General features: G+C 30.7%; 1 protein-coding gene across 2 annotated transcripts in view; it reads left to right on the top strand.

Annotated features, from left to right (window-relative positions):
- Positions 1-14731, top strand: part of LOC148227870 (odorant receptor 10a-like) — a 42066-nt gene extending 27335 nt beyond the window's left edge. Inside the window, exons 2-8 of one of the 2 annotated variants that reach the window (XM_088200049.1) lie at positions 9456-9732; positions 11221-11305; positions 11380-11479; positions 11535-11630; positions 12286-12438; positions 12508-12578; positions 14428-14731. In XM_088200049.1, coding sequence (XP_088056175.1) covers positions 9456-9732; positions 11221-11305; positions 11380-11479; positions 11535-11630; positions 12286-12438; positions 12508-12564 — 768 coding nt within the window. In that variant the 3' untranslated portion in view covers positions 12565-12578; positions 14428-14731. Of the gene's footprint in view, positions 1-9455; positions 9733-11220; positions 11306-11379; positions 11480-11534; positions 11631-12285; positions 12439-12507; positions 13475-14427 lie in introns of those variants that run through there. The other variant, XM_088200050.1, reaches the window with a different exon arrangement.
- The last annotated feature ends 11297 nt before the right edge of the window (positions 14732-26028 follow it).

The raw sequence follows: 26028 nt of genomic DNA, 5'->3' as shown, positions 1-26028 counted from the left end.
AAACGCTCGCTTTGTATTTAATTATAGGCCCCCAGCGCAATTCGATAATTGTTAGTTGATTGAAAATTGTAATTTTGTCGAAGCTCGTGGATAATGATCAGGTTGCGACTCTTTTTAATTTTGTTATATTTAACTCTAGCGAGAGATGAAAAATCTCTATCAAATGTCGCTTTGAAAGAACACAATAAAACTATGAGTCAGACAATGTTACCATTACACGTGCGATGGGTTCGAAGGAAGAGTAACGAGAAGCATTATTTCGCCCCTTTGAAAGTGTATTATTGAATCACATATTATATTATAGAAGGGGAAGTGCTACATATATAAATGAGTAGCATAATTTTTTGCATCGCCGAACTCTGATATAAATCACAAAATTTATTCTTCGGGTCACTGGCACGCGACGGATTAACCCTTATCTAAATGTTATTTAATACGCGTTGAGTACCTGCTTCTTAGGTTCATTTCAATTTCAATATTATAAAATGGACGATGATGGTTGTCAACCATAAAATAAATTGTGAAAGCAAGTGGTCTACACGATATCGAAGGCATACACTTCGAATAGAGCATGTATGAGTCACTTACAATTAATATTTTGCTTAATACTGCTTTTTCATAGGATCGATATTTTCGATACTTTAAAGCTAATTAAGGTAGGCATTGATAATACAGTTTTGGTGTATTTCGATATTGCATTGTAAGTTGAAATTTGTGACAGTAATGTTTCTATGCAGAAATGGCATTAAGATGCATAGTAATTCATTAAATGACATCTATTTTTTTGGCAAATTTAAGGTGGGAGGCAAATGCTCTTACCTGCCTTGTCACCAATGACTCTGTTTAGAATTCACGTCAAACACAAAATTTTTTATAAAAATATTACGACTTATAATAAGCAAAAATTGAATAAAACATATTTAAACCAAATTTTACCCAATTGGAGAGTGCAGAAAACAATTATCTCTTCTCAGTAGTCAAAAATCCACGTCAAAAGCAATAAAATCGCGCCGTCGCTGTCGCAGTGGCAATGCCGTTACCGATCGACGGCGTCGACACGCTTTTTATTGCTTTTGACTTCTGAGAAGTGATAATTGTTTTTGCGTCCTCCTATTAATCAAAATTCGGTTTGAATACACTTTGACCAATACTCTCATATTAGGAGCATGTAGTAAAATCGGTAAAGATAGCTACCATATTTTTAAAATAGTGTAATATCGAAGTGCAGACTAACTATAGAGTAATATGCGAGATGTGACGTCTGTCTGCTCTTCTTTTTCTGCTTATTTTCCCTTGATGCGTTGGCTTTGTTTGCATTTTGGACTTTACCTAATGAAAGTTCTAAAACTAAAATTAGTTTTCAAAAATATATTCAAGTTGGGTTTGGTTAATTCGTTTAGGTTAGGTTTGTGTTTAAACAGAAAATTAACGTTTCGTAACTATCAAATTGAATTCCATAGACATTTTAGAGCATATATCTACTGGTGAACATGAATTTGCAATTCACTAATGAAAATATAACTATACAGGATTTTGTTATATTTTCACTGGTAAAAATAAATATCTACTTGCGAAAATATATTTCGATAATATTTTGAGAAATATTTTCGAGATAATTTTTATTTAGATTTTCCTTGAGGGTAACACGAGAATTTTTGGTTTAGAATCAGGGACGTAAATTCAGCTTTTTCCAGTCGTGAGGGGGGGGGGAGGAGTTGACCAGTCAGTGATCGTTTTTTAATATTTAGATTTCATTAAGATTCAAAATTTTTCTTTAAATGCCTTTAAATTTTCTTACCTGCCCCCCTCCCAAATAACTTTTCTGGGCTTAATTCCTTTTCTATGTATTCTTCTTATAATATCTTATTACTCAAATATGTGTATATTCAGTAATTAATAGTTTGTAAACACATTTAAAAAAAAAGTTAGTAATAATGTTTTTTAAAATATACAAAAGTCATAGCAAAAAAAATGTTTTTTGTACATAAACTAACAAAATTAAATCCAATAAAGTAGTACTAAATTTCAAATAAACGTTAAATAATAACTATTATTTTTAAAAGCGGAGAAAAGACAAACTTTTTAGCTCCCTCCTAAATGATTGTTCTTGTTGTTAAGAAGTATAGTTTCGTGTCTTACAAGCATATATATTACGGATGGAATAGCCTAGTCCATAGCATCTCAGACTTGAAACTATTAGGTTGCAGGTTTTTTTTAATAAAATAACTAAAAAGTGTAATTATATAATTTTATATATAAGCAGGCACGTTATTTTGGCTTTAAAGATTTAAATTATGTCTTATTATGCATAACAAATAAGACCTAAAAACACTAAAACTTAGCTAAATTAAAAGAAATAAATAAGAACATCACGATATATCAGTGTAAGTCGATTGAATAAATTGGTTCTCAAATTCCACTTGAAATTACGTGTTTATTTTTTTTAAATCAAGTTTGAGATTGGTAATTATAATATTGATTAGGTATTTCTAACTTTTGTTAGATTATGCATGTATTTTATTAAACATGCTATAATAAAAGGAAAATGTAGCTCATAGATATATTAACATCAAGTTGTTCATTATTATATTATTCTACAAGAAGCAGGTGAAGACGTAATCTGTTCAGTTGACAGCATTTTTTATGATTCTAAATATTATAAAAAAATGTTTTTTTGATTGTTTTGGGTGATGTCGACTACGTACTTCTACTTTGCCGTCTTTACTTCCACGTCAGAAGATTAATACCCTCTCGTCTCGTAGATAGAGTAGATCACCGCTCGAGTGTCTGTTTATTGGCACTATTTTTATACGTCAGACGCGATTAGAATAATGGCACGGTGCATTTGGAAGGGAAGAAGGAAAATGGTAGGAGAGATAACCGAAGGGGCGAGGGCATAAGGGCAAGGTTGGCTGCCCTTCGCCGACGTTCGACATGATCATTTAACAATTTGCTAAATAGGGACAGTATGCTTCGAACTAGTAGTTTTAGCATATAATTAAAATACACTCAATTACATCATTAATCTTCCATATGTCATAAATGGCATGAAATTAATTAAAAAAAAAATTAGAAAAACCTCGCTTAGGGAGTTGATGTTTACTTTATGTTTGTATTATATAAATTAGTTTTATGGTGCATGAACAACTTTAAGATATGAACTTGTCAATCTTGTTCGATACAATATTCTTCTTGGCATATCTTTAGTATTATTTTGGTAGTAGAATATGTATTGCTTCAAAATATAATATAATACATATTTTTGTTAACAGTATCTTTTATTGGAATTTAGTCATTCAATAAAATTATTAAAAAGTTTTTATTGAGCCACTGGGCTATTTGAGGCACTTTAGTAATTAGTAGCGGTATTCCTAACTTTTCTGCAATACATGAAGCATTTTTTAAGTTAATACAAAATAATCATATGATCAATAAAATAAATGAGAATTAAACTCATGCAAAAATTGAATGTAGTGGACTTTTCCAAGAATTTTCTTTGATGTTTTAATTAGGTGGCGTATATTGGCGTGTTATGAAACAATTCCGACTAATTAGCGGGTGATGAAAACGCACATTAGCATTCGAATACCGAAAATTAATTATTGTATAATTTATGAACCGTTTTAAATGGTTTTGACCTTATTCGAATTATTGCAAACTAAAATAAAAATAATCAGTCAAAGAATTGTTAATTAATAAATCGAGATCAAATAGAAATAACATTCCTTGAGCCGTTATGTTTTTAATTTTCGTTAAGTCTAAAAATAAATTAGTCGGTGAATTCATTCCAACACTTTCGATACAGCATCGAAACATTTTTGTTTTCTTATGGTGGTTAGCTCATCATACTTTTATTCTGAAAAGTAAAATGTTTCATGTCACATCCGTATATTCCTCAAATTGTATTGTAGATATGACTGTCTTAGCTTTGATACCCCTAATATCTAAAGTTGTAATCGGATAACCGGTAAAGTTGTCACACAGCAGTATGCACGTTGCATTTTTGAGCTCCGAAAAGTTTGTTAGACGGGTGGCAGAGGGGGTGGAAGTAGGCGAGGGGAAAGTAGTGTAATGTCTTGTTTGTCCCGGAGTGCTTTTATGGAGTTGGATTCCTTATGTCGGTGCGGTCGAGTTTAACCCCGTCATACTCCGAGAGGGAACTCCCCCGTTATTCTATTAGGGGGCAACATCCAATATGTGTTTGTCATCCAGGGACGTGTCTAATTTACTAATCAATATCCACTATGTTTTATTTATATATATCTACGCTCTCTGATCCGATTTGGTGTTTTATTTCTTTGCGACGGATGCAATTTCGCTTTAAAAGCAACTGTAGTGCGTACGTTCAATATGTGACAGCAATCTAATGACAAATAAAATATAATTCTAATCTTTTATTAATTATTTTTTATATTTTATTTACGGGAAATAGAACGTAAAAATAAAAGTAATAAAATTAAAACGAATTAAGTTTATTTTTATAATTTTCGGGTGAATAAAGAGATATAAAATTGAAATTCAATGATTAAAATTACGAATTTTCGTAACGGTCGTATCACGTTTGGACACCACTGATATGAATAGGGGTGAAAGTTAGCCGGAACTCTTTGGAATGCCGTCCCGACTTAAAAATATTGCATTTTTTAATTGAAATAGCAGCATTTCTACCCTAATAATTTTTTTTACATATTCGTGAGATGATGCGAACGTTGATAATGAAACTGATTAGCTCTGTCTGAATTTGTAAAAGCGCGCTTTTACATGAAACAAAAATACGTAGCATTTGCAAGGCTTCATATTTCCTTATTATTAAAGCATATCGTTCGATTGATTGTTTTTAATTTGTAAATCAAATCTTATAATATTTTTAGGAAGTTAACCCTTATTTTATAATTGCGTTTTTCTAGATATTTTTTCACTTTATTTCCTGGATGAGACTATGATGCACTGTAGCTTTTGTATATTTAAGTTTAGTGCTACGTTATGAATACTATTTTTTTAGTATAAAACTATTCTTTTTTTTAATAATTTATATTTAAAAAAAATCAGTGTTATTTTCACAATATTTTTTTGAAAAGTTAGTTGTTGTTATTTTCGCTATTTAATCCATTTATCTGTTATAGTAATGTTTGACATTTTTACGGTTAAGTGTGATCTTTTTTGTTCATGGGAGACGAAAGATTTAAAATTAATATTCCCGGGTATCCCGAGAGATTTTAAAATGTTATTTTGAGAAAAACATTGAGAAATAGTAAAAATAAAATGTTTTTAGAAAATTTAAAATAATTTGAATTAAAATAATATTTAGTAAATTATGTTATTATCACTAAGAAAAATAAATGTTTTTCTACTTGTTCAAATGATATTATTTAAATAAGTCGCTCAAAAATGATCTTGGAATATTTAACGTTTTGGTTTCATTTTTTTTATTTATTTTAAAAAATTGCATTGATCTGCCAATCAATCATTTATATCACGAACTTGCCCATTATATTTTTTGCATGAATCTTCACGTTGAGTTCTTATTCCAACTCTATTGCATAACAAGTAATTGCAAACTTATCTTCTTTAAAATTAGATTGCCAATCCGGTGTTTTGAGAAATTTTGTTGAAGACAGATCTTGGTTTTTTTCTGCAAAAATTGTTTTTTCTTTGTAAACGAAAAATAAATTCTCGATTATTTCTGGACGAAAATTCTCAAAAATAACCTATTTGGTAGTTATAGCTTATTTGTCTGGAATATATTACATTTTTCCGTAACTATGCTTTACCTGATATACGTATGAAATTTGGTATTTGTTAGAATATGCATATGCAATTTAGTGTAAAAATTAGTAAAAAAATTATCGACTTGAAGTTCATTAAATCTTTAAGAAATAATGCAGATATGTATTTATAAAATTTAAAATCGACAGTAACAAAAAAATACATAATAATGATAAATTTAAATTAAAAGTTGAAATTAGTACACATGCAAATGTCACGTCGCTATTGTTCATAGCGACAGTGGCAATTGAAATTTTCAATATAATATTTGAAGTTTTTCCTGATTTTCAACTATTTGAATATTCAAATAACTGATCGAATATTCGTTTATACTATCTCGAATGAAATATGAAAACATCTTACAATGAAACAATTTGTATACTTGGCAGTCGTTTTTGCTTTCTTAATATACCTGAGTGACTAGTGCCACTCAAAAATCTAAGGTCTTTATGACCTTTTACTTTGTTTTAAATTGCAAAATAATGAGACGCTTCTTCTGTACAACAAAAAATGCTTTTACCCTTTGGAAAAACTTTTGTGAATAGATTGTTTATCGGCCGTGACTACTATGACCAAAATTTCATCTCTTTTATACAGTAGTTATTATGATAATACCTTTCCATAGCTTTGTTTATGTTAAATCGAAATATCGGGTTTCTCTTTTAGTTTTCGCTCATTAACAATTTTATCGACGTTTAAATAAACTCTTAAACTCAAAGACAACATGTTTTCGAGCATCGTGACGCATTGGGGTGACCTTTTACAATAGTTTTAATTTATTTAAAAAATATAATAAAGACCCACTATGGTTAATTCGTTCTTTTCTTAGTCTGTCAAATAACCAAGTATATTTTTTTTGTTGCTCTCGGGTTAAACGAGAAATATCCTTGGAAATTAAATTTAGACTTTTCTGTTAAGCTATTGAAAAACGTTGCCTACCAATGGTACAATTAAGGAAACGAACAATCGAGGCATCGAACCTCGACGGCTATCGATCTAAGCCAGCGGTGGTCAGGAAGAGGAAAGGGAAGTTTGGGGTTTACCATACCACGAAATGCACTCCTCGAGAACACGATGCAGTTTAAAACATTAACAAGCAGCGTTTAGCGTCAAGGACATAAATCTGACAACGCATAAAGGATATCCTTAAAAGCTTCCAAATCCCGAACACATCCGATTATAAAAGCGCCGGCTGCGACAATACGGGAGAGTAATATCCGCAACTTTCGACAGTATCGTTCGCAACAAAGACAGATAATACCCACAATATTTTCGTGTACGTAGCGTTTCGCCCTTTTTACACACAAAACAACCCCCGCCGAATACAATGCGTGTGCGGCTATCTATATCTGCTTCTACTACGCCCTCACTACGAACGTCTACCTACTGTACTGCAAAACTTTATTTCCAAATTAATTATCGGGTCGGAATTTATATTTTAAATTCGGATACCGAGAGAGGAAGAGGCGGAGTTCGTATTATTAGAATTTTGGTACGGTTAGCTATTCTTTAAAGGGTTTAGAAGTCAAACCCGCTAAATCGGCTTTTCAATTAATTTCCTCTGAGATAACTTATATGTTAGCAGCGGCCGTATAATAATCTTTCCGAGAATTGTATAGAAACTTATAAAAGAAACCGTCTTGCGATCTGCGTTGTGTAAGATTGCGTTGCACTCACATAATTAAATTAATTTTAGCTGTGATTCTGAGAACTATACAAAGGGATTTGTCGTTTTTAATTGCTCACCTGAGTTTAAAAAAAAAGATTACAGGTCTAATTGTTCATTCTCGCTGTGATCCTTATGTTGCATGTAGAGGCTTTTGTTATATCTTACTCATGCAGAATTACGTAACTAAATTCTTAAAAAAAATATTGAATTCTGACGACTATATCTGCTACCTGATGGCTCGGACACGATATTTGTCTGAGCAGTTATTTTAAATCTCAATTGTTTCTATTCAGATTGATTTTTGCAGTGAAAGTAATGAAATATTATTATCAACTCATAGAGTAATTTACTAATAATATGCACTGAAATTAATCAAAAAAGCTGCAATTACCTGTTTATATTTATGTATATATCTTTCACTTTGTATTTTATTATATAACAAATTGATTATTAAAAACATTGACCTTAATTCCATGTTATTTATTTCGCTTCACAAAAGCGCATAGATAATTTCGCATTACGATTCTCTTTAATTTTATTGCGTTTAACCCTAGCGAAGGATACACATTTCTTTATTGAATTAATAAAATTAAACCACGACGTTTGACTCTTGAAGAAATAGAGTTGCAATAATTACTATATTATATAATGAAAGATGATATATGTATGTATGTGTGTACATAATATAATATATATATAAATGAGTGGAGCCATTTTTTGCATCGTTGAATTCTGATATAAATCTTAAAATGTATTTTTCGGGTCACCGGAACTGAAGGGTTAGCCCTCATATAAAGGGTATTAAATGCTCGATAAACGCCCGCTTCGTTTCTTTTCAATTTTAATATTGCAAGATGGACGCAACCCCGAAATGGACAAGAATGCCCTTCAACTACAACAAAAACATCCGAAAGCAGCTGACGAACATAAGCGATAACGAAGACTTATCCTACGAATATCACTTGTATTTTGCTCACTTTTTATTGAGATTAATCGGATGCGACACGATCACTAGGACGCACTACGGTCCGAATCCATATATCAGCACCGTTATTTTCGGGGGATCGATGCTTGTTATGGTTATTTCTGAGTTATTTTTTATAAATGATAATTTTGACAATAAAGATTTAGTGACGGAGTGCATGGCGACTATGTTTGTCGGATTCGCATTGGTGTTCAAGATTTTCGTTATCGTTTATTACACAGCACATATAAGGACGCTTAAAGAGGAAACGAAGAAGGCTTACGACGAAGCCAGGCTCATCGGAGAAAATTCATGGGAAATCATGTCTACATTTACAAAAAAATGTTGGATCATCACTAGAATGTTTTACTCTTTCTTGGTTAGTTTCGCGGTGTATTAAAAACACGTTAATCAATAAATATTTGACGCTGACGGTTGGATCGTAACATAGATATTTTGGCGGATGAGTGGTGATGGACACAGATTTGGCCGCTATAGTAGAAGTATATTGAAAGTATCTACAATTAGCAAAACGTTAAATGTTATAAATGAGATCGGCGGACGAGGCCACGCCGGTCGTCTTCCACTCGTCGTGGTCAATCATAGAATGTTTCTTTCGGCGGCCAGTGTGTGGTCAAATTAAACAGCTCCCACAGTACCTCTCTCCTAGATTTTTTTTTTAATTGCGACATTCAACTAGGAAGTTAGATGAAGGCCTTGCGTTGGCGAATGTGTAGATGTTCCTACACAAAATTATGTCGGCAATCGGTGCAAAATAAAAAAATGGTGCTCTTGCCGTTATCACAGTGTCGTTGCCAGAGTGTCACCTAGTTTGTGGCCATATAAATCGTCCCCCCTGACATATTTAGTCTTTTAATAAAATTATTGCAATAAACTGAACTTTCTCTAATGACTTGAGCTTTAAGGTGAATAGTCAGATAATACGTAATCTCTCTACCTTTTCAAAACATAAAATTTGTTTTACAGCTATTTTGATATGAAAAATTCAATTAAATAAAAGTAGCCTAATGTATAATATATCATTTAAATTTCCAGATGTTTGTTTTCGTAGTCTACGTTGTGATTATAATCAAAACTTTTTCTGAGTTTGGTTTGGCAGCACCTGCAAACATATATGGTATACCAGCCGTAGACCTGCCTACGTATTTTATAAATTTAGCGGTACAGTGTGCCTGTATGTTATTTATTTGCAATACGTTGACTGCGTGCGCATCGCTTTTGATTTACTTCGTCATGATTCTGTGCGCCGAGATGGAAATTTTGTGCGAGATGGTAAAGAATATTGGGATTCTTGAAGATTTTCACACGACAGGTAAACTCTACTGTGAGAAACTCTTATGAAAGTAATGTCTATACGAGTTTTATTCAACTTCGCCTGTGGTAGATTCTAATTCGTTCTTTATTCGTTATATTACATTTTATTCATCCTGCCACTACAAATTTATCTCGATACTTTTCTCTTTTTTTCATGAATTACAGTAGCACGTAATCATTCGTCAGCACGTCATTGTTCAGCTCAACTTTTAACTATATCACTACTTTTTACCGCTTATTGTGATAAAGAGAAACAAGTATTTATATAAATATATACATATATAAAAAAAAAGAATTTATTTACGTGATTTTTCTCGCGTTGTTTTTTTGAATTAGTCCCTCTATATTTCGCCGGCGATTTTCCCGGCATCTTCAGGAGTTTCGTAAATAAATTCTTTTTTTAAATATATTGCCGCGTAAAAAAAAAAAAATTTAATAATATATATATATATATATATATATATATATATATATATATATATATATATATATATATATATACATATATATACATATATATATATATATATATATATATATATATATATATATATATATATATATATATATATATATATATATATATATATATATATATATATATATATATATATATATATATATATATATATATATATATATATATATATATATATATATATATGGTTAATATTTCTAGGAGTCGGATTACTCCGCGTACTTTTTTGATTCCGTGTAGAATCATGGTCCCTACGTTTCGGCCAGATTCGCCCAGCCATCCTCAAGGGAAAATTGAGAATACCGGTGTGGGCAAAGCCCAGCATGTGGTTGTTCAGATCTGAACAACCACATGCTGGGCTTTGCCCACACCGGATGTTCATATTCTCAATTTTCCCCTAAGGATGGCTGGGCGAATCTGGCCGAAACGTAGGGACCATGATTCCACACGGAATCAAAAAAGTACGCGGAGTAATCCGACTCCTAGAAATATTAACCAAATATTTCTCCGCGAAAACGCATTCAACCACATATATATATATATATATATATATATATATATATATATATATATATATATGTTTGTTTTCGTAGTCTATATATATATATATATATATATATATATATATATATATATATATATATATATATATATATATATATATAAATATATAAATATGGCGCGCGGGGTATTAGTGTTTTTAAGGCGGTATTTTTTAGGTGGAACATATTATTGCACAAACGCATTGCAAATTGCGCATACATATTTTTGCAAATCGCGCATACAAAAGTTCCATACGGCGAAAATTCTAAATATAGATTTTTGTTTCTTTGTCCGACGGTTCACTTTTAATTCCAACTGCTTTATATTCTTTTTTATTTTTAATTAAAAAAAAGTGTTAAATTAGGAAATTTCGTTTGCGCAATAATCATTTAAACATTTTGTTCAGCTATCAATATACTTCTATCTAGGAATGTATTGTATTACATGTTTATTTTTTTCCCATAGACGATCATGGTAATACTGAGATTAACCAAGAGTATGCAGACATATACTTAAAGAAATGTGTTACTATTCATCAATGGATTTTGAGGTTAGTGGTTAAGGGTTAAATATAAAAATATTGCATTATTTAAATCTATTACTTAAATTTTACTATTTCTACAGAATGGTTTCGTTAATTAACCAAACGTACAAATTAGAAAATCTGTCGGAAATCGCATGCGCAACGCTCATAGCGTGCATGTCGCTTTATCAAATAATGGAGGTTAGTATTTATTTCAAATTAATTTGTTTTTTAAATAATCTATTTAAATTTTAAGGGCACAGGAGAAACTATAAAATATTATCCCTATATCATGGCTTGCGTATTGCAAATCTTTTCTTATTGCTGGCTTGGAGATATGTTGAAATTTACGGTAAGAAACTGACACTTCAGCATGTTAAAGAATCAATGATCTCACGTCACTGAGATTACGAATGGTTTTGGAGATTTTTACTACAATTCATCAATAGCGACATTCTGATCCGTTTAAATAATAAATGAAGTTGAAATTTTCTTCAGGTAGTTCAACTCAAATTGTGTAGCTACGCAGGACTGTGAAGAGTTAATCCCCTTGTAATCTAAAAAATGTATCTTGTATCGAAAGATTTAGTCCTGTCGCCGTTCTAATGGAACTTGCCGAGTTATTTAATATTACAACTATATCCATAATCACTGTTGGCAAGCATCAGTGGATCAACAACATTTTCGTCCGATTTTTAACCTCTTTTATGCTTCTTAATGGCGGTTCTAAAATCAATGTAGCCTGTATATATTTAAAAAATATAATTCCACATACATAGTTTGTCATGAACGTATTTCTTGGAAATTTAACAAGCTTTATATTTTAAACGGTCTTGTTAGATTAGCTTTTGAGTTACTACTTATTAGTATTTTGATCGTTTTGGAGTACCGCAGAGATTCAAAATAGGTCATATGCTCATATCTATCTCTATCAATGACCTACATACAATTTAAATTAAAATCTCTGGAAGATATATCTAATCACTTTAAAATTTACTTTATTGCAGTGTATGAAATTGTGCTACGCTGTAAATCAATGCAACTGGTACGTTTTAAACATATCAAATCAGAAGCTTATCGGTATAATGTTGGCGAAAGCGCAGCATCCTGTTCAGTTGACAGCAATTTTTACGGTGCTAAGTATGGAGTGCTTTGCGTCGGTATGATTATTTTAAACTAAAATATTATAGGACCACGCATCGAGATTAATGAAATTTTAACCGTTTCAGGTTTTGCAGACATCATATTCTTACTTCGCCGTCATTACTTCCGCGTCGGATGATTAATACTCTTGCGTCTAGTAAGTCACCGCTCGCCCTTTTATTGCAACGTTTTATACGGATTGTAATAATAATACAGTGTATAACACAAATATAAATCAATATTTATATTAATTATAAAGAAAATGTAATAATTATATTATCATATATATGCATCACAAGTAGCAGTAAATACTGATTTAAATAATTATAAAAAAGTTGACATTGTTAATTCCTTTGATTTGAAGATTACGACTAAAAGTTTTCTTATAGAATAGAGCTTTTAACAATCCTTATAATATTGGCTAAAAAAATAAAATATTCCATAAAAATAGTTTTTTGCTTCAAAACAAGTTTATTATTATAAGTCGATCGGCACTCCATACAAACGTTTATATGACTTGCATTTCTTTGTTTTAATGACTAAGCACACCTATAATATTTCTTAAGCACCCCTATAATATTTGTAAAAAATAAATATTTTTAAAAACAGGTGAATTTGTGTTAATTTTGTACGGATTTCTATACGCTTGGAAGTATTTAAATTTGAATTAATATTTATTTTTACTGTTCAATGGTCATAGAAAGAGAGTCAATTTAAATTTGTACCTTATAGTGAAATTCTGGTACAGTTGATTTTAAATCTATTCAATGATGGCGTTGATGATATAGCGTTTGAAAATGAAATCATAACTTTGCAGTGTGATTTATTTGAAAGCCACGTCATTCGACGAATATTTTTGCAAATACGTTTGTAACCAAAAATACATAAATTTAAGATGCTGTGAAAATTTAAATTCGTGTGTTAGATCAAAATGTGATATGATTCAGAATCTTTGTATCTTAAGATAATACAACATAAAAATCATTTGAGCTTGATTATTCCCCTAATTTCTTATTTTGTCGAAAGAAATGAAAGTACAATTTTCTCATTAAATTTTCCAATGTCATTTATATTTTATTTTATATTATAACGTAATAAATATTGTGCAAAAATATTTAATTTATTTATTATTTGTCTACTCCACAAAAAAAAATCCATGCAAATCCAAAAATTAAAATAATAATAAATGGTACACAAAGAATTTCACAGGGTTCTATTTTGGTACCTTTATTATTTATTCTATACATAAATGCTTTACCCCTATGTAGACTTGCAGTAAGGATTCAACTTTATGTTGATGACACAGTGCTAATATATAACTCTAATATACACAAATTTATGCAAAGAAACATGCGTGATTTGATCCATCCAACAAATATACATTTAATGAAAAAAAAATAGCAATGTATATGATATTAAATATTCTTTTTTTATTACATCTCTGTAAATAATTCTCTAATTACAAAAAGTGATAATATAAAATACTAAAGTTTACTTTTAGATACAAATTAATTTTTTAATAGCCATATTGATTATTATTAGCTTATAGTTAAACTATAATAATTTACTTATTGTTTATATTTTTGTATCTTCCAATTGGTATTTTATTATAGGCTATTATCACAATTCGATTATTGAAAACATCGACCTTAATTCCATGTTATTTATTTCGCTGCACAAAAGCGCATAGATAATTTCGCGTTACGACTCTCTTTAATTTTATTGCTTTTAACCCTAGTAAAAGATACATTTTTCTTATTGAATTAATATAATAAAACCACGAAGCTTGCCTTTTGAAAAAATAGAGTTGCAATAATTATATTATATAATGAAAGGTGATATACGTGTGTTGATAATAAAATATATAAATAAGTGGAGCATTTTTTGCATCGTTGAATTCTGATATAAATCTTAAAATGTATTTTTCGTGTCACGGGAACTGAAGGGTTAACCCTTATGTAGAGGTTATTAAATACTAGATAAACGCCCGCTTCGTTTCTTTTCAGTTTTAATAAAGCAAGATGGACGCTACCCCGAAATGGACAAGGATGCCTGTCAACTACAACAAAAATTTCCGAAAGCAGTTGACGAACATAAGCGATAACGAAGACTTATCCCACGAATACCACTTGTATTTTGCTCACTTTTTATTGAGATTCATAGGATGCGACACGATCACTAGGACGCACTACGGTCCGAATCCATATATCAACACCGTTCTTTTCGCGGGACCGATATTTGTTATGATTTTTTCTGAGTTCGTTTTCATAAATGCTAATTTTGATAATAAAGATTTAGTGACGGAGTGCATGGCGACTTTGTTTCTCGGATTCGCATTGGTGGTTAAGATTTTCGTTATCGTTTCTTATACGGCAGGTATAAGGACGCTGAAAGAGGAGACGAAGAAGGCTTATGACGAAGCCAAGCTCATCGGAGGAAATACATGGGAAATTATGTCTACGTATGCAAAAAAATGTTGGGTCATCACCAGAATGTTCTACTATTTTTTGGTAAGTTTCGCAGTCTATTAAAATAACAATATTTAATATATATTTGACTATCTAAGTTTGATCGAAACAAAGATATTTTAGTGGGTGATGAAGATTGGCAATTATACATCGATTGAACCGCTTCAGTCAAAGTATTTATAATTAATTATATGTTGTTTGTTACGTATGAGATCGGTGGACTATGCCCCGGACTATGCGTTCTTGCCGACTTTACGTCTGTGTTGCCAGAGTGCCGTCTAGTTCCTTGCTAAATAAATCTGAACCACACAGTACTTCACCCCTAGCAATTTTTAATAGTAAAATTTAAATTGAGAAAGAGGCTGAGACCTTGGCGTTGGCGAATGTGTGAATGTTGCTCTACACGCGTTGAGGTCGGTGGAGCTGTTGTTTTGGTAGCACACAGTGTATTGGCGCAAAAGAAAAAAAATATATATCTCTCACTTCCTTAACTTTTGTGTTTCAAGAGCGCGACTAAATAAATAGGCTTCCCAAAATATCTAGATTTTTGAAAAAATGTACTAAAATTAAATCGAAGTGGATAATGCGCCTTTTCGCATACATTTAATCTAATAATACATGTAAATTTCCAGATGTTCGTTTTTTTTGTCTACTTCGTGATTATAATCAAGACTTTTTCTGAGTTTGGCTTAGCAGCGCCTGCAAACGTGTATGGAATACCAGCTGTAGACCTGCCGACATATTTTATTAATTTAGCGGTACAGTGCGCCTGTATGCTATTTATATGCAACTTGTTGACCGCATGTGCATCGTTTTTGTTCTACTTCGTCTTGGTCCTGTGCGCTAAAATGGAGAATTTGTGCGAAATGGTGGAAAATATAGGGGTTGGTGAAGATTTTTACACGACAGGTAAACTTTACTGTAAGGAACTCTAATGAAAATCATATTTATTTGTATATAGCAGAGAAAGAAGTTGATTAGAAGTAGATATTTAAATCTAAAAGATATATAAAAATGATATATACAATATTTTTAATCAGCTTTTGGATAAATAATGTTTAAAAAGATTATGGAAAAAATATTAAAAACCTAAGTATTTCGATTTTTGAAATTTAAACTTAAATGGTAAAATATATTTTTGCGATCGATAACGTCACATGAAAAAGTTAGTTTATTATCAAAACCTCCCGTTTTCATCAAAAAATTTATTGTATATCATGTTTATTTTTTGCTATAGACGATCATGGTAATACTGTGATTGATCAAAAGTACACGGACGAATACTTAAAGAAATGTGTTACAATTCATCAATGGATTTTAAGGTCAGTGAAAAGGATCAAGTATACATATATTGTTTTATCTTTAATTTTATTTTTGTTACAGAATGGTCTCGTTGGTTAACCAAACTTACAAGCTAGAAAGCTTATCAGAAATTGCATGCACGACACTTGTAGGATGCATGTCGCTTTATCAAATTATGGAGGTTAGTTTTTATTTAAAATTAATTCGCTTTTCAAAATAAGCAATTTTAATTAATTTTTTAGGGTTCTGGAGAAACAATGAAATATTATCCTTATTGCATAGCTTGCATGTTGCAAATCTTTTCATATTGCTGGCTTGGAGACATGTTAAAATATACGGTAAGAAACTGTCACTTCTGCATATTAAAGAAGCAATGTTCTCATGTCACTGATGTTACGAAAGTTTTTTAAAATAAATTAATAAAAATCAATAATATTTGATTGTTAAAACAATAAAAAAATAATATATTCTTGATATTATTAACTCAAAAAAATAAAATATAAATCAAGTTCGATGTAAAAAAAACACACGTCATCATATTGTAATTACATCGTCTAGTACCTAGTATTAGGTATTTTTATTTCCCATGATTTTTTTATGAAAAACATACATTTTGCACAACTTTTAACTTATTTTTTATATTTAAGATCTATGTTTAGTTAAGCATATTCTATGGATTATTTGGGTAAAAATATATCTGAATAGAGATAAATATATTTTTAGAAAGCAAATCGTGTTTGGTATACTAGATTTTGTTTTCACTTCACCAGCCATCCCTATCATAAAAAATAACCGTATTGTTACATTAGTGAGCTACGGTACTTCGCTTGTTTTAGAGTAATCTAATATGGGTCACTTGCTATTTTTTTTCTTTATTGTTGACATGCATGCGACAGTCGAGAATGAACCCTTTGAAGGTGACGTTATATAAATTAAAAATGTTACTTATTTAAGTGTATGAAATTGTGCTACGCTATAAACCAATCCAACTGGTACGTTCTAAACATATCTAACCAGAAGCTTGTCGGAATGATGTTGGGAAAAGCGCAGTGTCCTGTTCAGTTGACAGCAATTTTTACGGTGCTAAGTATGGAGTGTTTTGCATCGGTATGATTATTTTAAACTGAAATATATTATTTATATATAAAAAAAATAATAAATTTTTGATCGTTTCAGGTTTTGCAGACCTCGTATTCTTACTTCGCCGTTATGACTTCGACGTCCGAAGAATAATACTCTCGCGTCTAGTAGATTGAGTAGGTCAACGCTTGTCCTTTTATTAGCACTGTTTTATACGGATTATGCTAGTCTCCCACTAAGATAGATGGATCAATATTTGTGGAGAAAACATATTGATTGTAGCATTCGCAAAATAGTGATAGTAAATATAATAAAACCAACTATAAGGAAAAAATCTACATAGAAAGTAGAAACAATTTGTTAAAGCATCACATTTTTTTAGCGACTTCGTAGAGCAAAAAGTCAGCTTTGAATGACTTTAAAACATACTACTCAATATAGTATATTTATAATACAAGTAATTATTAATTATGTCAGTGATTTATCCGAGCTTTAAAAAATATTAAAAAATAAAATTGACGGAATATAAAAAACGAGATTTTATTAGGGGCTTATTAAACTTAATTCTTTGGAGTCCTTTGTCTATGCGTATTGGATATTTGTTTTTTTTGCAGCTAGGACATTTTTTCAATTTATTTAAAATTAAATCCTAAAATTATTAATATAATAAATGAAATATATATTATAATATTAAAAGAATTACTATAAATCTTAAACTTTCTTAATATATTAAGATTAATAGTAATATATTTTTTGAACTAATTTCAATTAAATTTTATTCAATTATAACAATAAAATTTCAATAAAAAATTACATTTTTAAAAATGATATTTTTTAAATTAATATAATTCTTATACAATTTAATTCTGGCAAAATAAAATTTATTTTATATTATATAAAAGTTAAAAAATAGTTTTTTTTTAAATTTTATTTGTTGATTGATCATTAAATTATTTAATTAAATATATTTCTGCAAAATGGCTTGGATAAAATAAACTTTGGACAGCAAAGGGTTAATGCTAAGAATTATATTATCGTGAAACTTTATATGTAAATTAAGTTATTTTATAGTTGGGATTTATATTTTTATTTAAGTAGTATACATAGTATTTATTGGTATTTACTTGTGAAATAAATTATTATACTCAGACATGTGTTATCACTTTTTATGCCTTTAAATTAAAAGCGAACAGTTTTTTTTAAATTATGTTTATTTTAATAATAATATGTTGTCTTTAGCATTTAAACTCTAAAATAATATATGTTTTGGCATTTTGTGCTTCTACTTATATTTAATGTTGTTTTTATCGTAGTCACTGACACATGTAGTTTTGCGAGATTATAATATTTTCTGGTATAAAATATTTATAATAGTTTTGTTATTAATTGTTGGTATTTGAAGGTTAATATGATTTTTTTAAGATAAGTATAAAAAGTGTATTATATATTATTTTTTTAGCCTTGTTTTGAATGAGTTGTAATTTAGAAAAAATATTATTACTGGTGTTACATCACTCCGGAAAGGCATATGTTTAAATGGCTAATTTATTGTTTATAAATTATAATTTTATCTTTAGTTTTAGCACGCTTTTTCTACTAAATATCGGTCTAAGGGCCGCAATGGCGGCAAGCCCTTTTGAATGAAGTTCAAAAATAATCAGATTAAACGAATAGAATAATGAATGAAAAGTTCAAGTGCAAATATTTAACAAGAAAATGATAAAAAAATGCTAATAATGCATCTCAAAAATAACAGGTAAAATTTTGTGTGTACTTCAAATATGTATTTGAATCAGGGTGACAATTTCGCATAAAAATAATGTGATATTTATTTGAAAGCCAAGTCATTGGACAAATATATTTGTAACGAAAAAATACCCAAATTTAAGGAGATTGTGAAAATTTAATTCGTGTTTTAGATCAAAATTATTTTTGTATTTTGAGATAATAAAGCATAAAAATCCTGTGATTTTGATGAATAATCACACGGAAGATTTCATGAGGTTAGCGTATTTTTTAATTTTTTTTTTATATAATTTTTTAAAACAAATTTACGAATTATTTGTAATATATATTTTTAATTTTAAATATTATTGTACTAGTTTCAATATTCATTAAACCAAGTTTTTTATATTTATTTAAAGAAAGAGATACAGATGCGTGAAGAGAAAAAACAGGTGACTCACTAAAAGTCGCTGGCATTTGAAGGGTTAAAAGAGAATATTCGAGAACAAATGGCTGCAATTCCACGCGCAATGTGCCAGCAAGTTTTCACAAATTTGAGGTCCTGATTTGAACAATGTTTGCAACGATATGGTGCACATCTGGATAATGGTATTTTTAAGGTATGATTTTCCTGAATGTTTCCTTTAATATGAACTTAAAAAAATCGATAAGATTTATAGTTTTTTTTTAAATAATTTATTCCAAACCGCTCATCTTAATTGCCCACCCTATGCAATCTTCCTAGCTTATTTATATTTTTTGATGATGTAATAAAATGTTTAAATAGCTTATTATATATTTAATAAGTCGATCCCAATCCTGAACAAGTTGGCCAAACTTGCTCTTTACTGTAGAAAACGTAGATTTTTTCATTGCACTTTTCTACAAATTAACGTTGAAAATCTTTGTGCGTAGTCATTCGGCAATCGTTTACCTGTCAGAAACAAAAATGTCAATTCATGAAATACTTAACTTTTAGAGCACTAATTCGTTTTTATTTCGAAACCCGTTTCTTTGCATTTATCTAAATTTAATTTAACCCATAATATATAAATAGGAAACTATCAGGATACAATTTTTTTTAGTTCTAACGACAATGAAATAGAAAGTGCCATTTGTTCTAATAACTAATTAAATGCATTTTTTTTATAAAATATTTATGTCTATAATTTATATTTCTTATCCTTTACAATGTATGATATGTTAGAAGGTATTATATACCATTTACATAATGCTTTCTCACATATCCTATTAAAGCCAACTAGAAATTACTATATCTGTAATCATGATTAATTTAATCCAATTATTTTTCAAAATCTGCGTGTATAACGTCCACTTGTACACCAGAGTGCAATTATTTCAAAACAATGCTAAAAAAAACCTTTTGGTTTATGACAGTGGATCGTGGTTGTCGGAAACCATGTTGCTGTTGCTGCAAGACCTATGTAAAAAAGACCGCGTCCCAGCTCTCCAGACGAACTTAATTTTCGCTCACAATTTTTCCAAAGCAAGTAACACAAGTCAATGTCGAGTCAGTAAGGATGACACTATAGCGATAGGTAAGTACTGTATAAGTACCCCACATCTGAACAAGGTAGGTTGTCTAATTTTGGGTATAACAATGACGTCTGAGAGTGCAGTATCTAAAACCCCTCGAGTTCCCCTCGGTCGTCCAGATCGATAGGCAAACCGTTAAGGTGTAACGATTACGGGGTTAATATTAACCGGCGTCCCTTTGATTAATGCACCGTTTTTGCCGTGTACTTCCATTTATCACGCGCGGATGTGTGCTAAACGGGGACAGTGGCTTTTGTGCGTTACAAAGGACCTGTCACAGTTAACAAATCTACCCTTATTCATGGCAATTGTAAAGGAATTCCGCGATGAGCGAATTATGACTGAATATGGCATTTATTAAGCTTATCAACGCCACAATGGGCGGTGATTGTATCAATTTCACGTAACACCTACTGTTCGCTTACCCCGTTTGCGAGCGAAACGTGACAATTATCCAGCTTGTATGACCGTTGTATACGTCCATTTGCCATAAAAAACTTTTGATCGATCTATTTACCACGTATTTACATACTAGGAATATATAACTATATAAAGAGTTTTAAAATATGTTTCTCGCTACCCGCATGAAATTATTCGTAAGCTTGAAGTGTTAAGGTTCAGAGGCTGAACAGCTAGTTTGAAGATGCCAAAGGTTTTTCAGTCGAAAAGTAGTGCTTATCGAAGACTAAACACTACTTTGAACAACTCTTTTAAAACCCCATGATTGCAGAAGTATCCCAGCCCACCTTGTATGTTAATGGTATTTGGATTCCCTTATGTAAAATATCTCCATTCTACTCAATATTATGCCACAAGGAAGATGTAGTTATATTTATCATCTGGTCTGCCCTTTTTTGGATGTAGTCTTATTTGATTGATGATTCTAGCTTGTGATATTTATAATATACTACTGCTGTGTATTATTTTCGATTATATTTTTTAATTAGAATATTTGCTTAATATTTTAGTTTTAATTAGTATATATGGTCAATATTGTGGTCAGCGTGCACGAGTACACAAAGACGTCATTTGGGGAGGAGGGAGGGCGGGACATTTGCTATTGAAATACCAGTACTAAATATATGCTCCGATTTTGAGAACCTTATTTATATAAATATAAGTTCAAAGAACTGTATAGTTCTATTTGTGCACCGAAAATAGACTTAATAAATTGTCATTTTTATTTAAAAACATCTTTCTCCAACAATATAATAAAAATATGTCTTACTATTTTTACATGTAATTGTTTTCCGCAATACACATCGAATAATTGGAGTAACTCTATATTAAAGATGTTGCGTTGGTCCCATTTTCTTTTATAGAAGCCGAGCGGAATTTTCCAGCGAAATATTTTCCCTCCAGCTCTTATAAAATCAAGGACTCTAAACTGTAACTAAAAATATTTTAAAATAGATATTAATATATTCCCCGCGTATATATAAAACCTATAATCGATAACCGATTCACCTATCATCATAAAAATTCCCCGTCTGATTTCATTTTAAAGATTTTATCTATTTGATACGAATACTTAATTAGAGTTTTTACGAGAGGCGAAAGCACTCTCGTTCCTGATAGGACGCCATATATTATTATAGGATAATTGACGCGCAAAACGTCGTAAAAGTCACCCCTATATATAATATTTTTGAGCGAGGGGTCACGGGGTACGCATCCGTAAATTCGGATATAGCATCCGTATACGCGTTATGCAATATTAATATATATATATACATATATACCGACGTATATCGCATAAGGGTATTTCCATTTCCCTCCCCATGATGAATTCTTTCACATCTTCGAATGGAATTGTTGCGATGCATTCATTTTTCCGGCTTCGTCGAGAAGTTATCATATTTTGCGAATTGAACATATCTGTCATTCCTGAGCCCTGAGGCGGAGATGCGCGACATTATTTTCTTATCTCAACATTTTTAATGTAATTTTCCAGGTAAGAATTGCGAATTTATATTTGGAATAATCTCGATGAATATTATTAAATGTTTCATTTATATGAAAATATATTCGTTTAAAAAATGTTATTAAAACTATTATTGCTGTTTGGATTAACATGGGCGCAACATGATAGTCGAAACGTTAGCCTAAATCTTGATAGACAATGAAAACTGCTAAAGAAACTGAACAGACAAGTACTGACGAATGATTACGTACAATTGCAATACGTGAAAACAAGAGACTGAAAATATTATATATAATTTATACTTCCATAATATATACTATATAATGGAGATACGGTATATATTATTTAATATTTAGATAATTGATTTGGATTTAATAATCGCGATCGCGTCCGATATTCTTACCTGTTGCGGCTCAAGAACGCTTCTCTTGCCCGAGTCTTGTAGCAACTCAACGATCTTGCCAAACAGAAGCTCCTCATTTCTAACGCCCCTAACACAATGAAAGGTTTTTGGCGTTAAAAATGAGGAGCTGGAAAAACATATGTAGGATGGTGCTCAATAATATATTTAAAGTGTGTACTATAACCGTTTTTCATTTTTTATCTAAAACTTTAATTGTATAGTTATTGTTTATGTAATAACCATCATGACGCATTGGAGAAACCTGTATAGTTATGATGATCAGATTTGCAATGAGAATAAAAATAAATATAAATACATATGTATATACATAATGGATAATTCGTGCTGGAAATTGTCTTAAAATAGACTAAATTACAGGTGATTCAGGGTGACTGCTTGGCTGAACCAAATCTAACGATTTCTAACTTTTTTTCTATAAAAATGATGAGCTAAACTGATTTTTATATACATCATGTGTACGACCTAGCTCGATTTTATTAATTCATTTGTGAGAATATGAAAATCTAGGAAAACCTAAGCTATCAATTATTATTATAAATAATCACTTATTTTGAGCTACTAGACTAAATAAAAAATTAAAAAATAAAATCGTTTTTATATATATTAGTAAGTGACTTTACCACTGTTTTATCGTGCTGGTTTATTGAAGTGAAAGTGGCTGTTTTCCTAGGACTTCACATCACAATATCTGGTAGAGCCAAGTATGTCATTTCAGTTTTATCCAGAGAAGGCAAAAATTAAATAGATAGTAGTAATTTTTCCCCGTTTAGAATTCACGTCAAAAGCAATAAAATCGTGCCGTCGCCGTCGCATTGAAAACGCTCGGTTATTAAGACTTTTAATAATAATATGACAACTTACAATATGCATATCTAAACCAAATTTTGCCAAATAGGAGGGCGCAAAAAACAATTATCCTTTCTCAGAAGTCAAAAATCCACGGCAAAAGCAATAAAATCGTGCGGTCGCCGTCGCAGTTGGAACGCTCGGTAATCTGACGTTCACACTACGACTTTTATAATATTATTACAAATTTATTGAGGAACATATAAACCGAATTTTGCCCAATAGGAGGGCGCAAAAAACAATTATCACTTCTCAGAAGTCAAAAATCCACGTCAAAAGCAATAAAATCGTGCAGTCGCCGTTGCAGTGGGAACGCTCGGTAATCTGGCGTTCACACTACGACGTTTTTAATAATATTACAAATTTATTGAGGAACATATAAACCGAATTTTGCCCAATAGGAGGGCGCAAAAAACAATTATCACTTCTCAGAAGTCAAAAATCCACGTCAAAAGCAACAAAATCGTGCCGTCGCCGTCGCAGTGGGAACGCTCGTTACCGAGCGTTCCCACTGCGACGGCGCCGACACGATTTTATTGCTTTTGACGTGAATTTTTGACTTCTGAGAAGTGATAATTGTTTTTGCGCCCTCCTATTGACTAAAATTTGGTTTGAATATACATCGAGCAATACTTAAAATAAAAATATAAAATCTTGCCATCACAATTTTATACTCTATTTGCGTTAACACAGTCAGTTAGTTTGACCAATAGGAAAGCGCAAAAATAATTCTCTTTTCTTAGAAATCTACGTCAAAAGCAAATAATCGTGCGTCATCGTTGTAGTAGGTATGCTATTATATTTATTTTTATTGTATAAAAATAGAAATGCCTGATTAATTTTTTATACCGCTGATTCATTACGTTTTATGTGTGTTAGTAGACCCATTAGTGTGAGCTGAAAACTTTATTGTATGACGTATCACATTGAAGCTTATCTCTTTTATGTAGCTCGTTCACTCTAAATTGGTTTATGGGGATTAAATTCAAAGACAATTTTTTTTAAATATTATTTATTGGTTCAATTTCAACTAAAATTTGTTCACATGCGGACGTGAACTAGAGACCGATACCATTCTTCTCCAAGAAACATCCTTCGCAGTCACATAACACTATAATAATAAACGAAACGAAATCTCCTTATAAAAATCACTCGATCTCTGACAAACGTTGTAATGTCGCAAGATTATTTTCTCAAAAAAAAGTATATATATACCCTTCTCAAGCGTGTATTTTATTAATATAAAAAAATCTGTACAGCGTCCACTTTTTATTTTACTTTATTTTGAAATTCGATTACGGTACGTTATACCTAGTCAATTATCAACTATGTTCGTTAATCATATATGTATATTTATATCTAGAAAATTATTGCGCAACGAATCATCCTTAATTGCCGAGTTATTAAAATAATTTACATTTATATAATACATAATATGTATAATATATTTATAATATCTCTTGGACAGTAATCATACATGTTAAGCGAAAGCCGAGGCTTTAAAACGTGATGCAGTTTTATATCGTAAATGTAGATGAAACTACGGTAGAACTGATGATCAGTTAGTATCTACAATGATTGTTTTATGCAATTACGATGAGATATCAATCGAGAGCGGCTCGTCCCGAAACTGCGGCACGGTAGTCCCGCAGCTCCGTTCGCGAGCCGTCGCTGATATTAACACTATTTATACAATTCATATATAGATTTCCTCTAAATACAATCGACTATTCACCTGCGTACGTACATATAGAGACACTAGTTTTATCGTTATTTAATACTATAGTAAACATTATTAAATTTAAAAAATATTAATCACAGTCATGAAAGTTACCACAGGCCCGAGCACTAGGGCCGTTAATTTATTATTTGATTAAGTATAATTATGTCGCGAAATAATGGCAAGAGTAAAAACGGCAGGTATTCCAAAAAATGCAATACTGTACGGTCACTTAGATTAAGTTTTAAAACAAAACTGATTCCATTATACAATAATGAAAACATGATCTATAAAAAAGATATAAAATATCTATGAGTCGATATAGCGGATGCGGTGTCACTGGACAGTAGGCGTACGATGTTTTGCAGCCACTCGTTTGACATTTTACTTTAGTTGTATTAAGTTAATACATATTGCTTTATAACTTTGTATTAAAAAAATCGGATATGCAGTCTGAAAGTGAAATAGCATAATCGATCTTCAGTGCGATATTTGTACTAAATAAATTTTGTTAAATTTTAAGAATCAGCAAACAACAACAAACAATTATTCATATCACTA

Source organism: Plectrocnemia conspersa, unplaced genomic scaffold (genome assembly GCF_051122295.1).
Source record: "Plectrocnemia conspersa isolate PC_06_02 unplaced genomic scaffold, ASM5112229v1 ptg000012l, whole genome shotgun sequence".
Classification (NCBI taxonomy): Eukaryota; Metazoa; Arthropoda; class Insecta; order Trichoptera; family Polycentropodidae; genus Plectrocnemia; species Plectrocnemia conspersa.
Note: the sequence above shows the minus strand (reverse complement) of the source record. Positions and strands in the feature narration are given on the sequence as shown.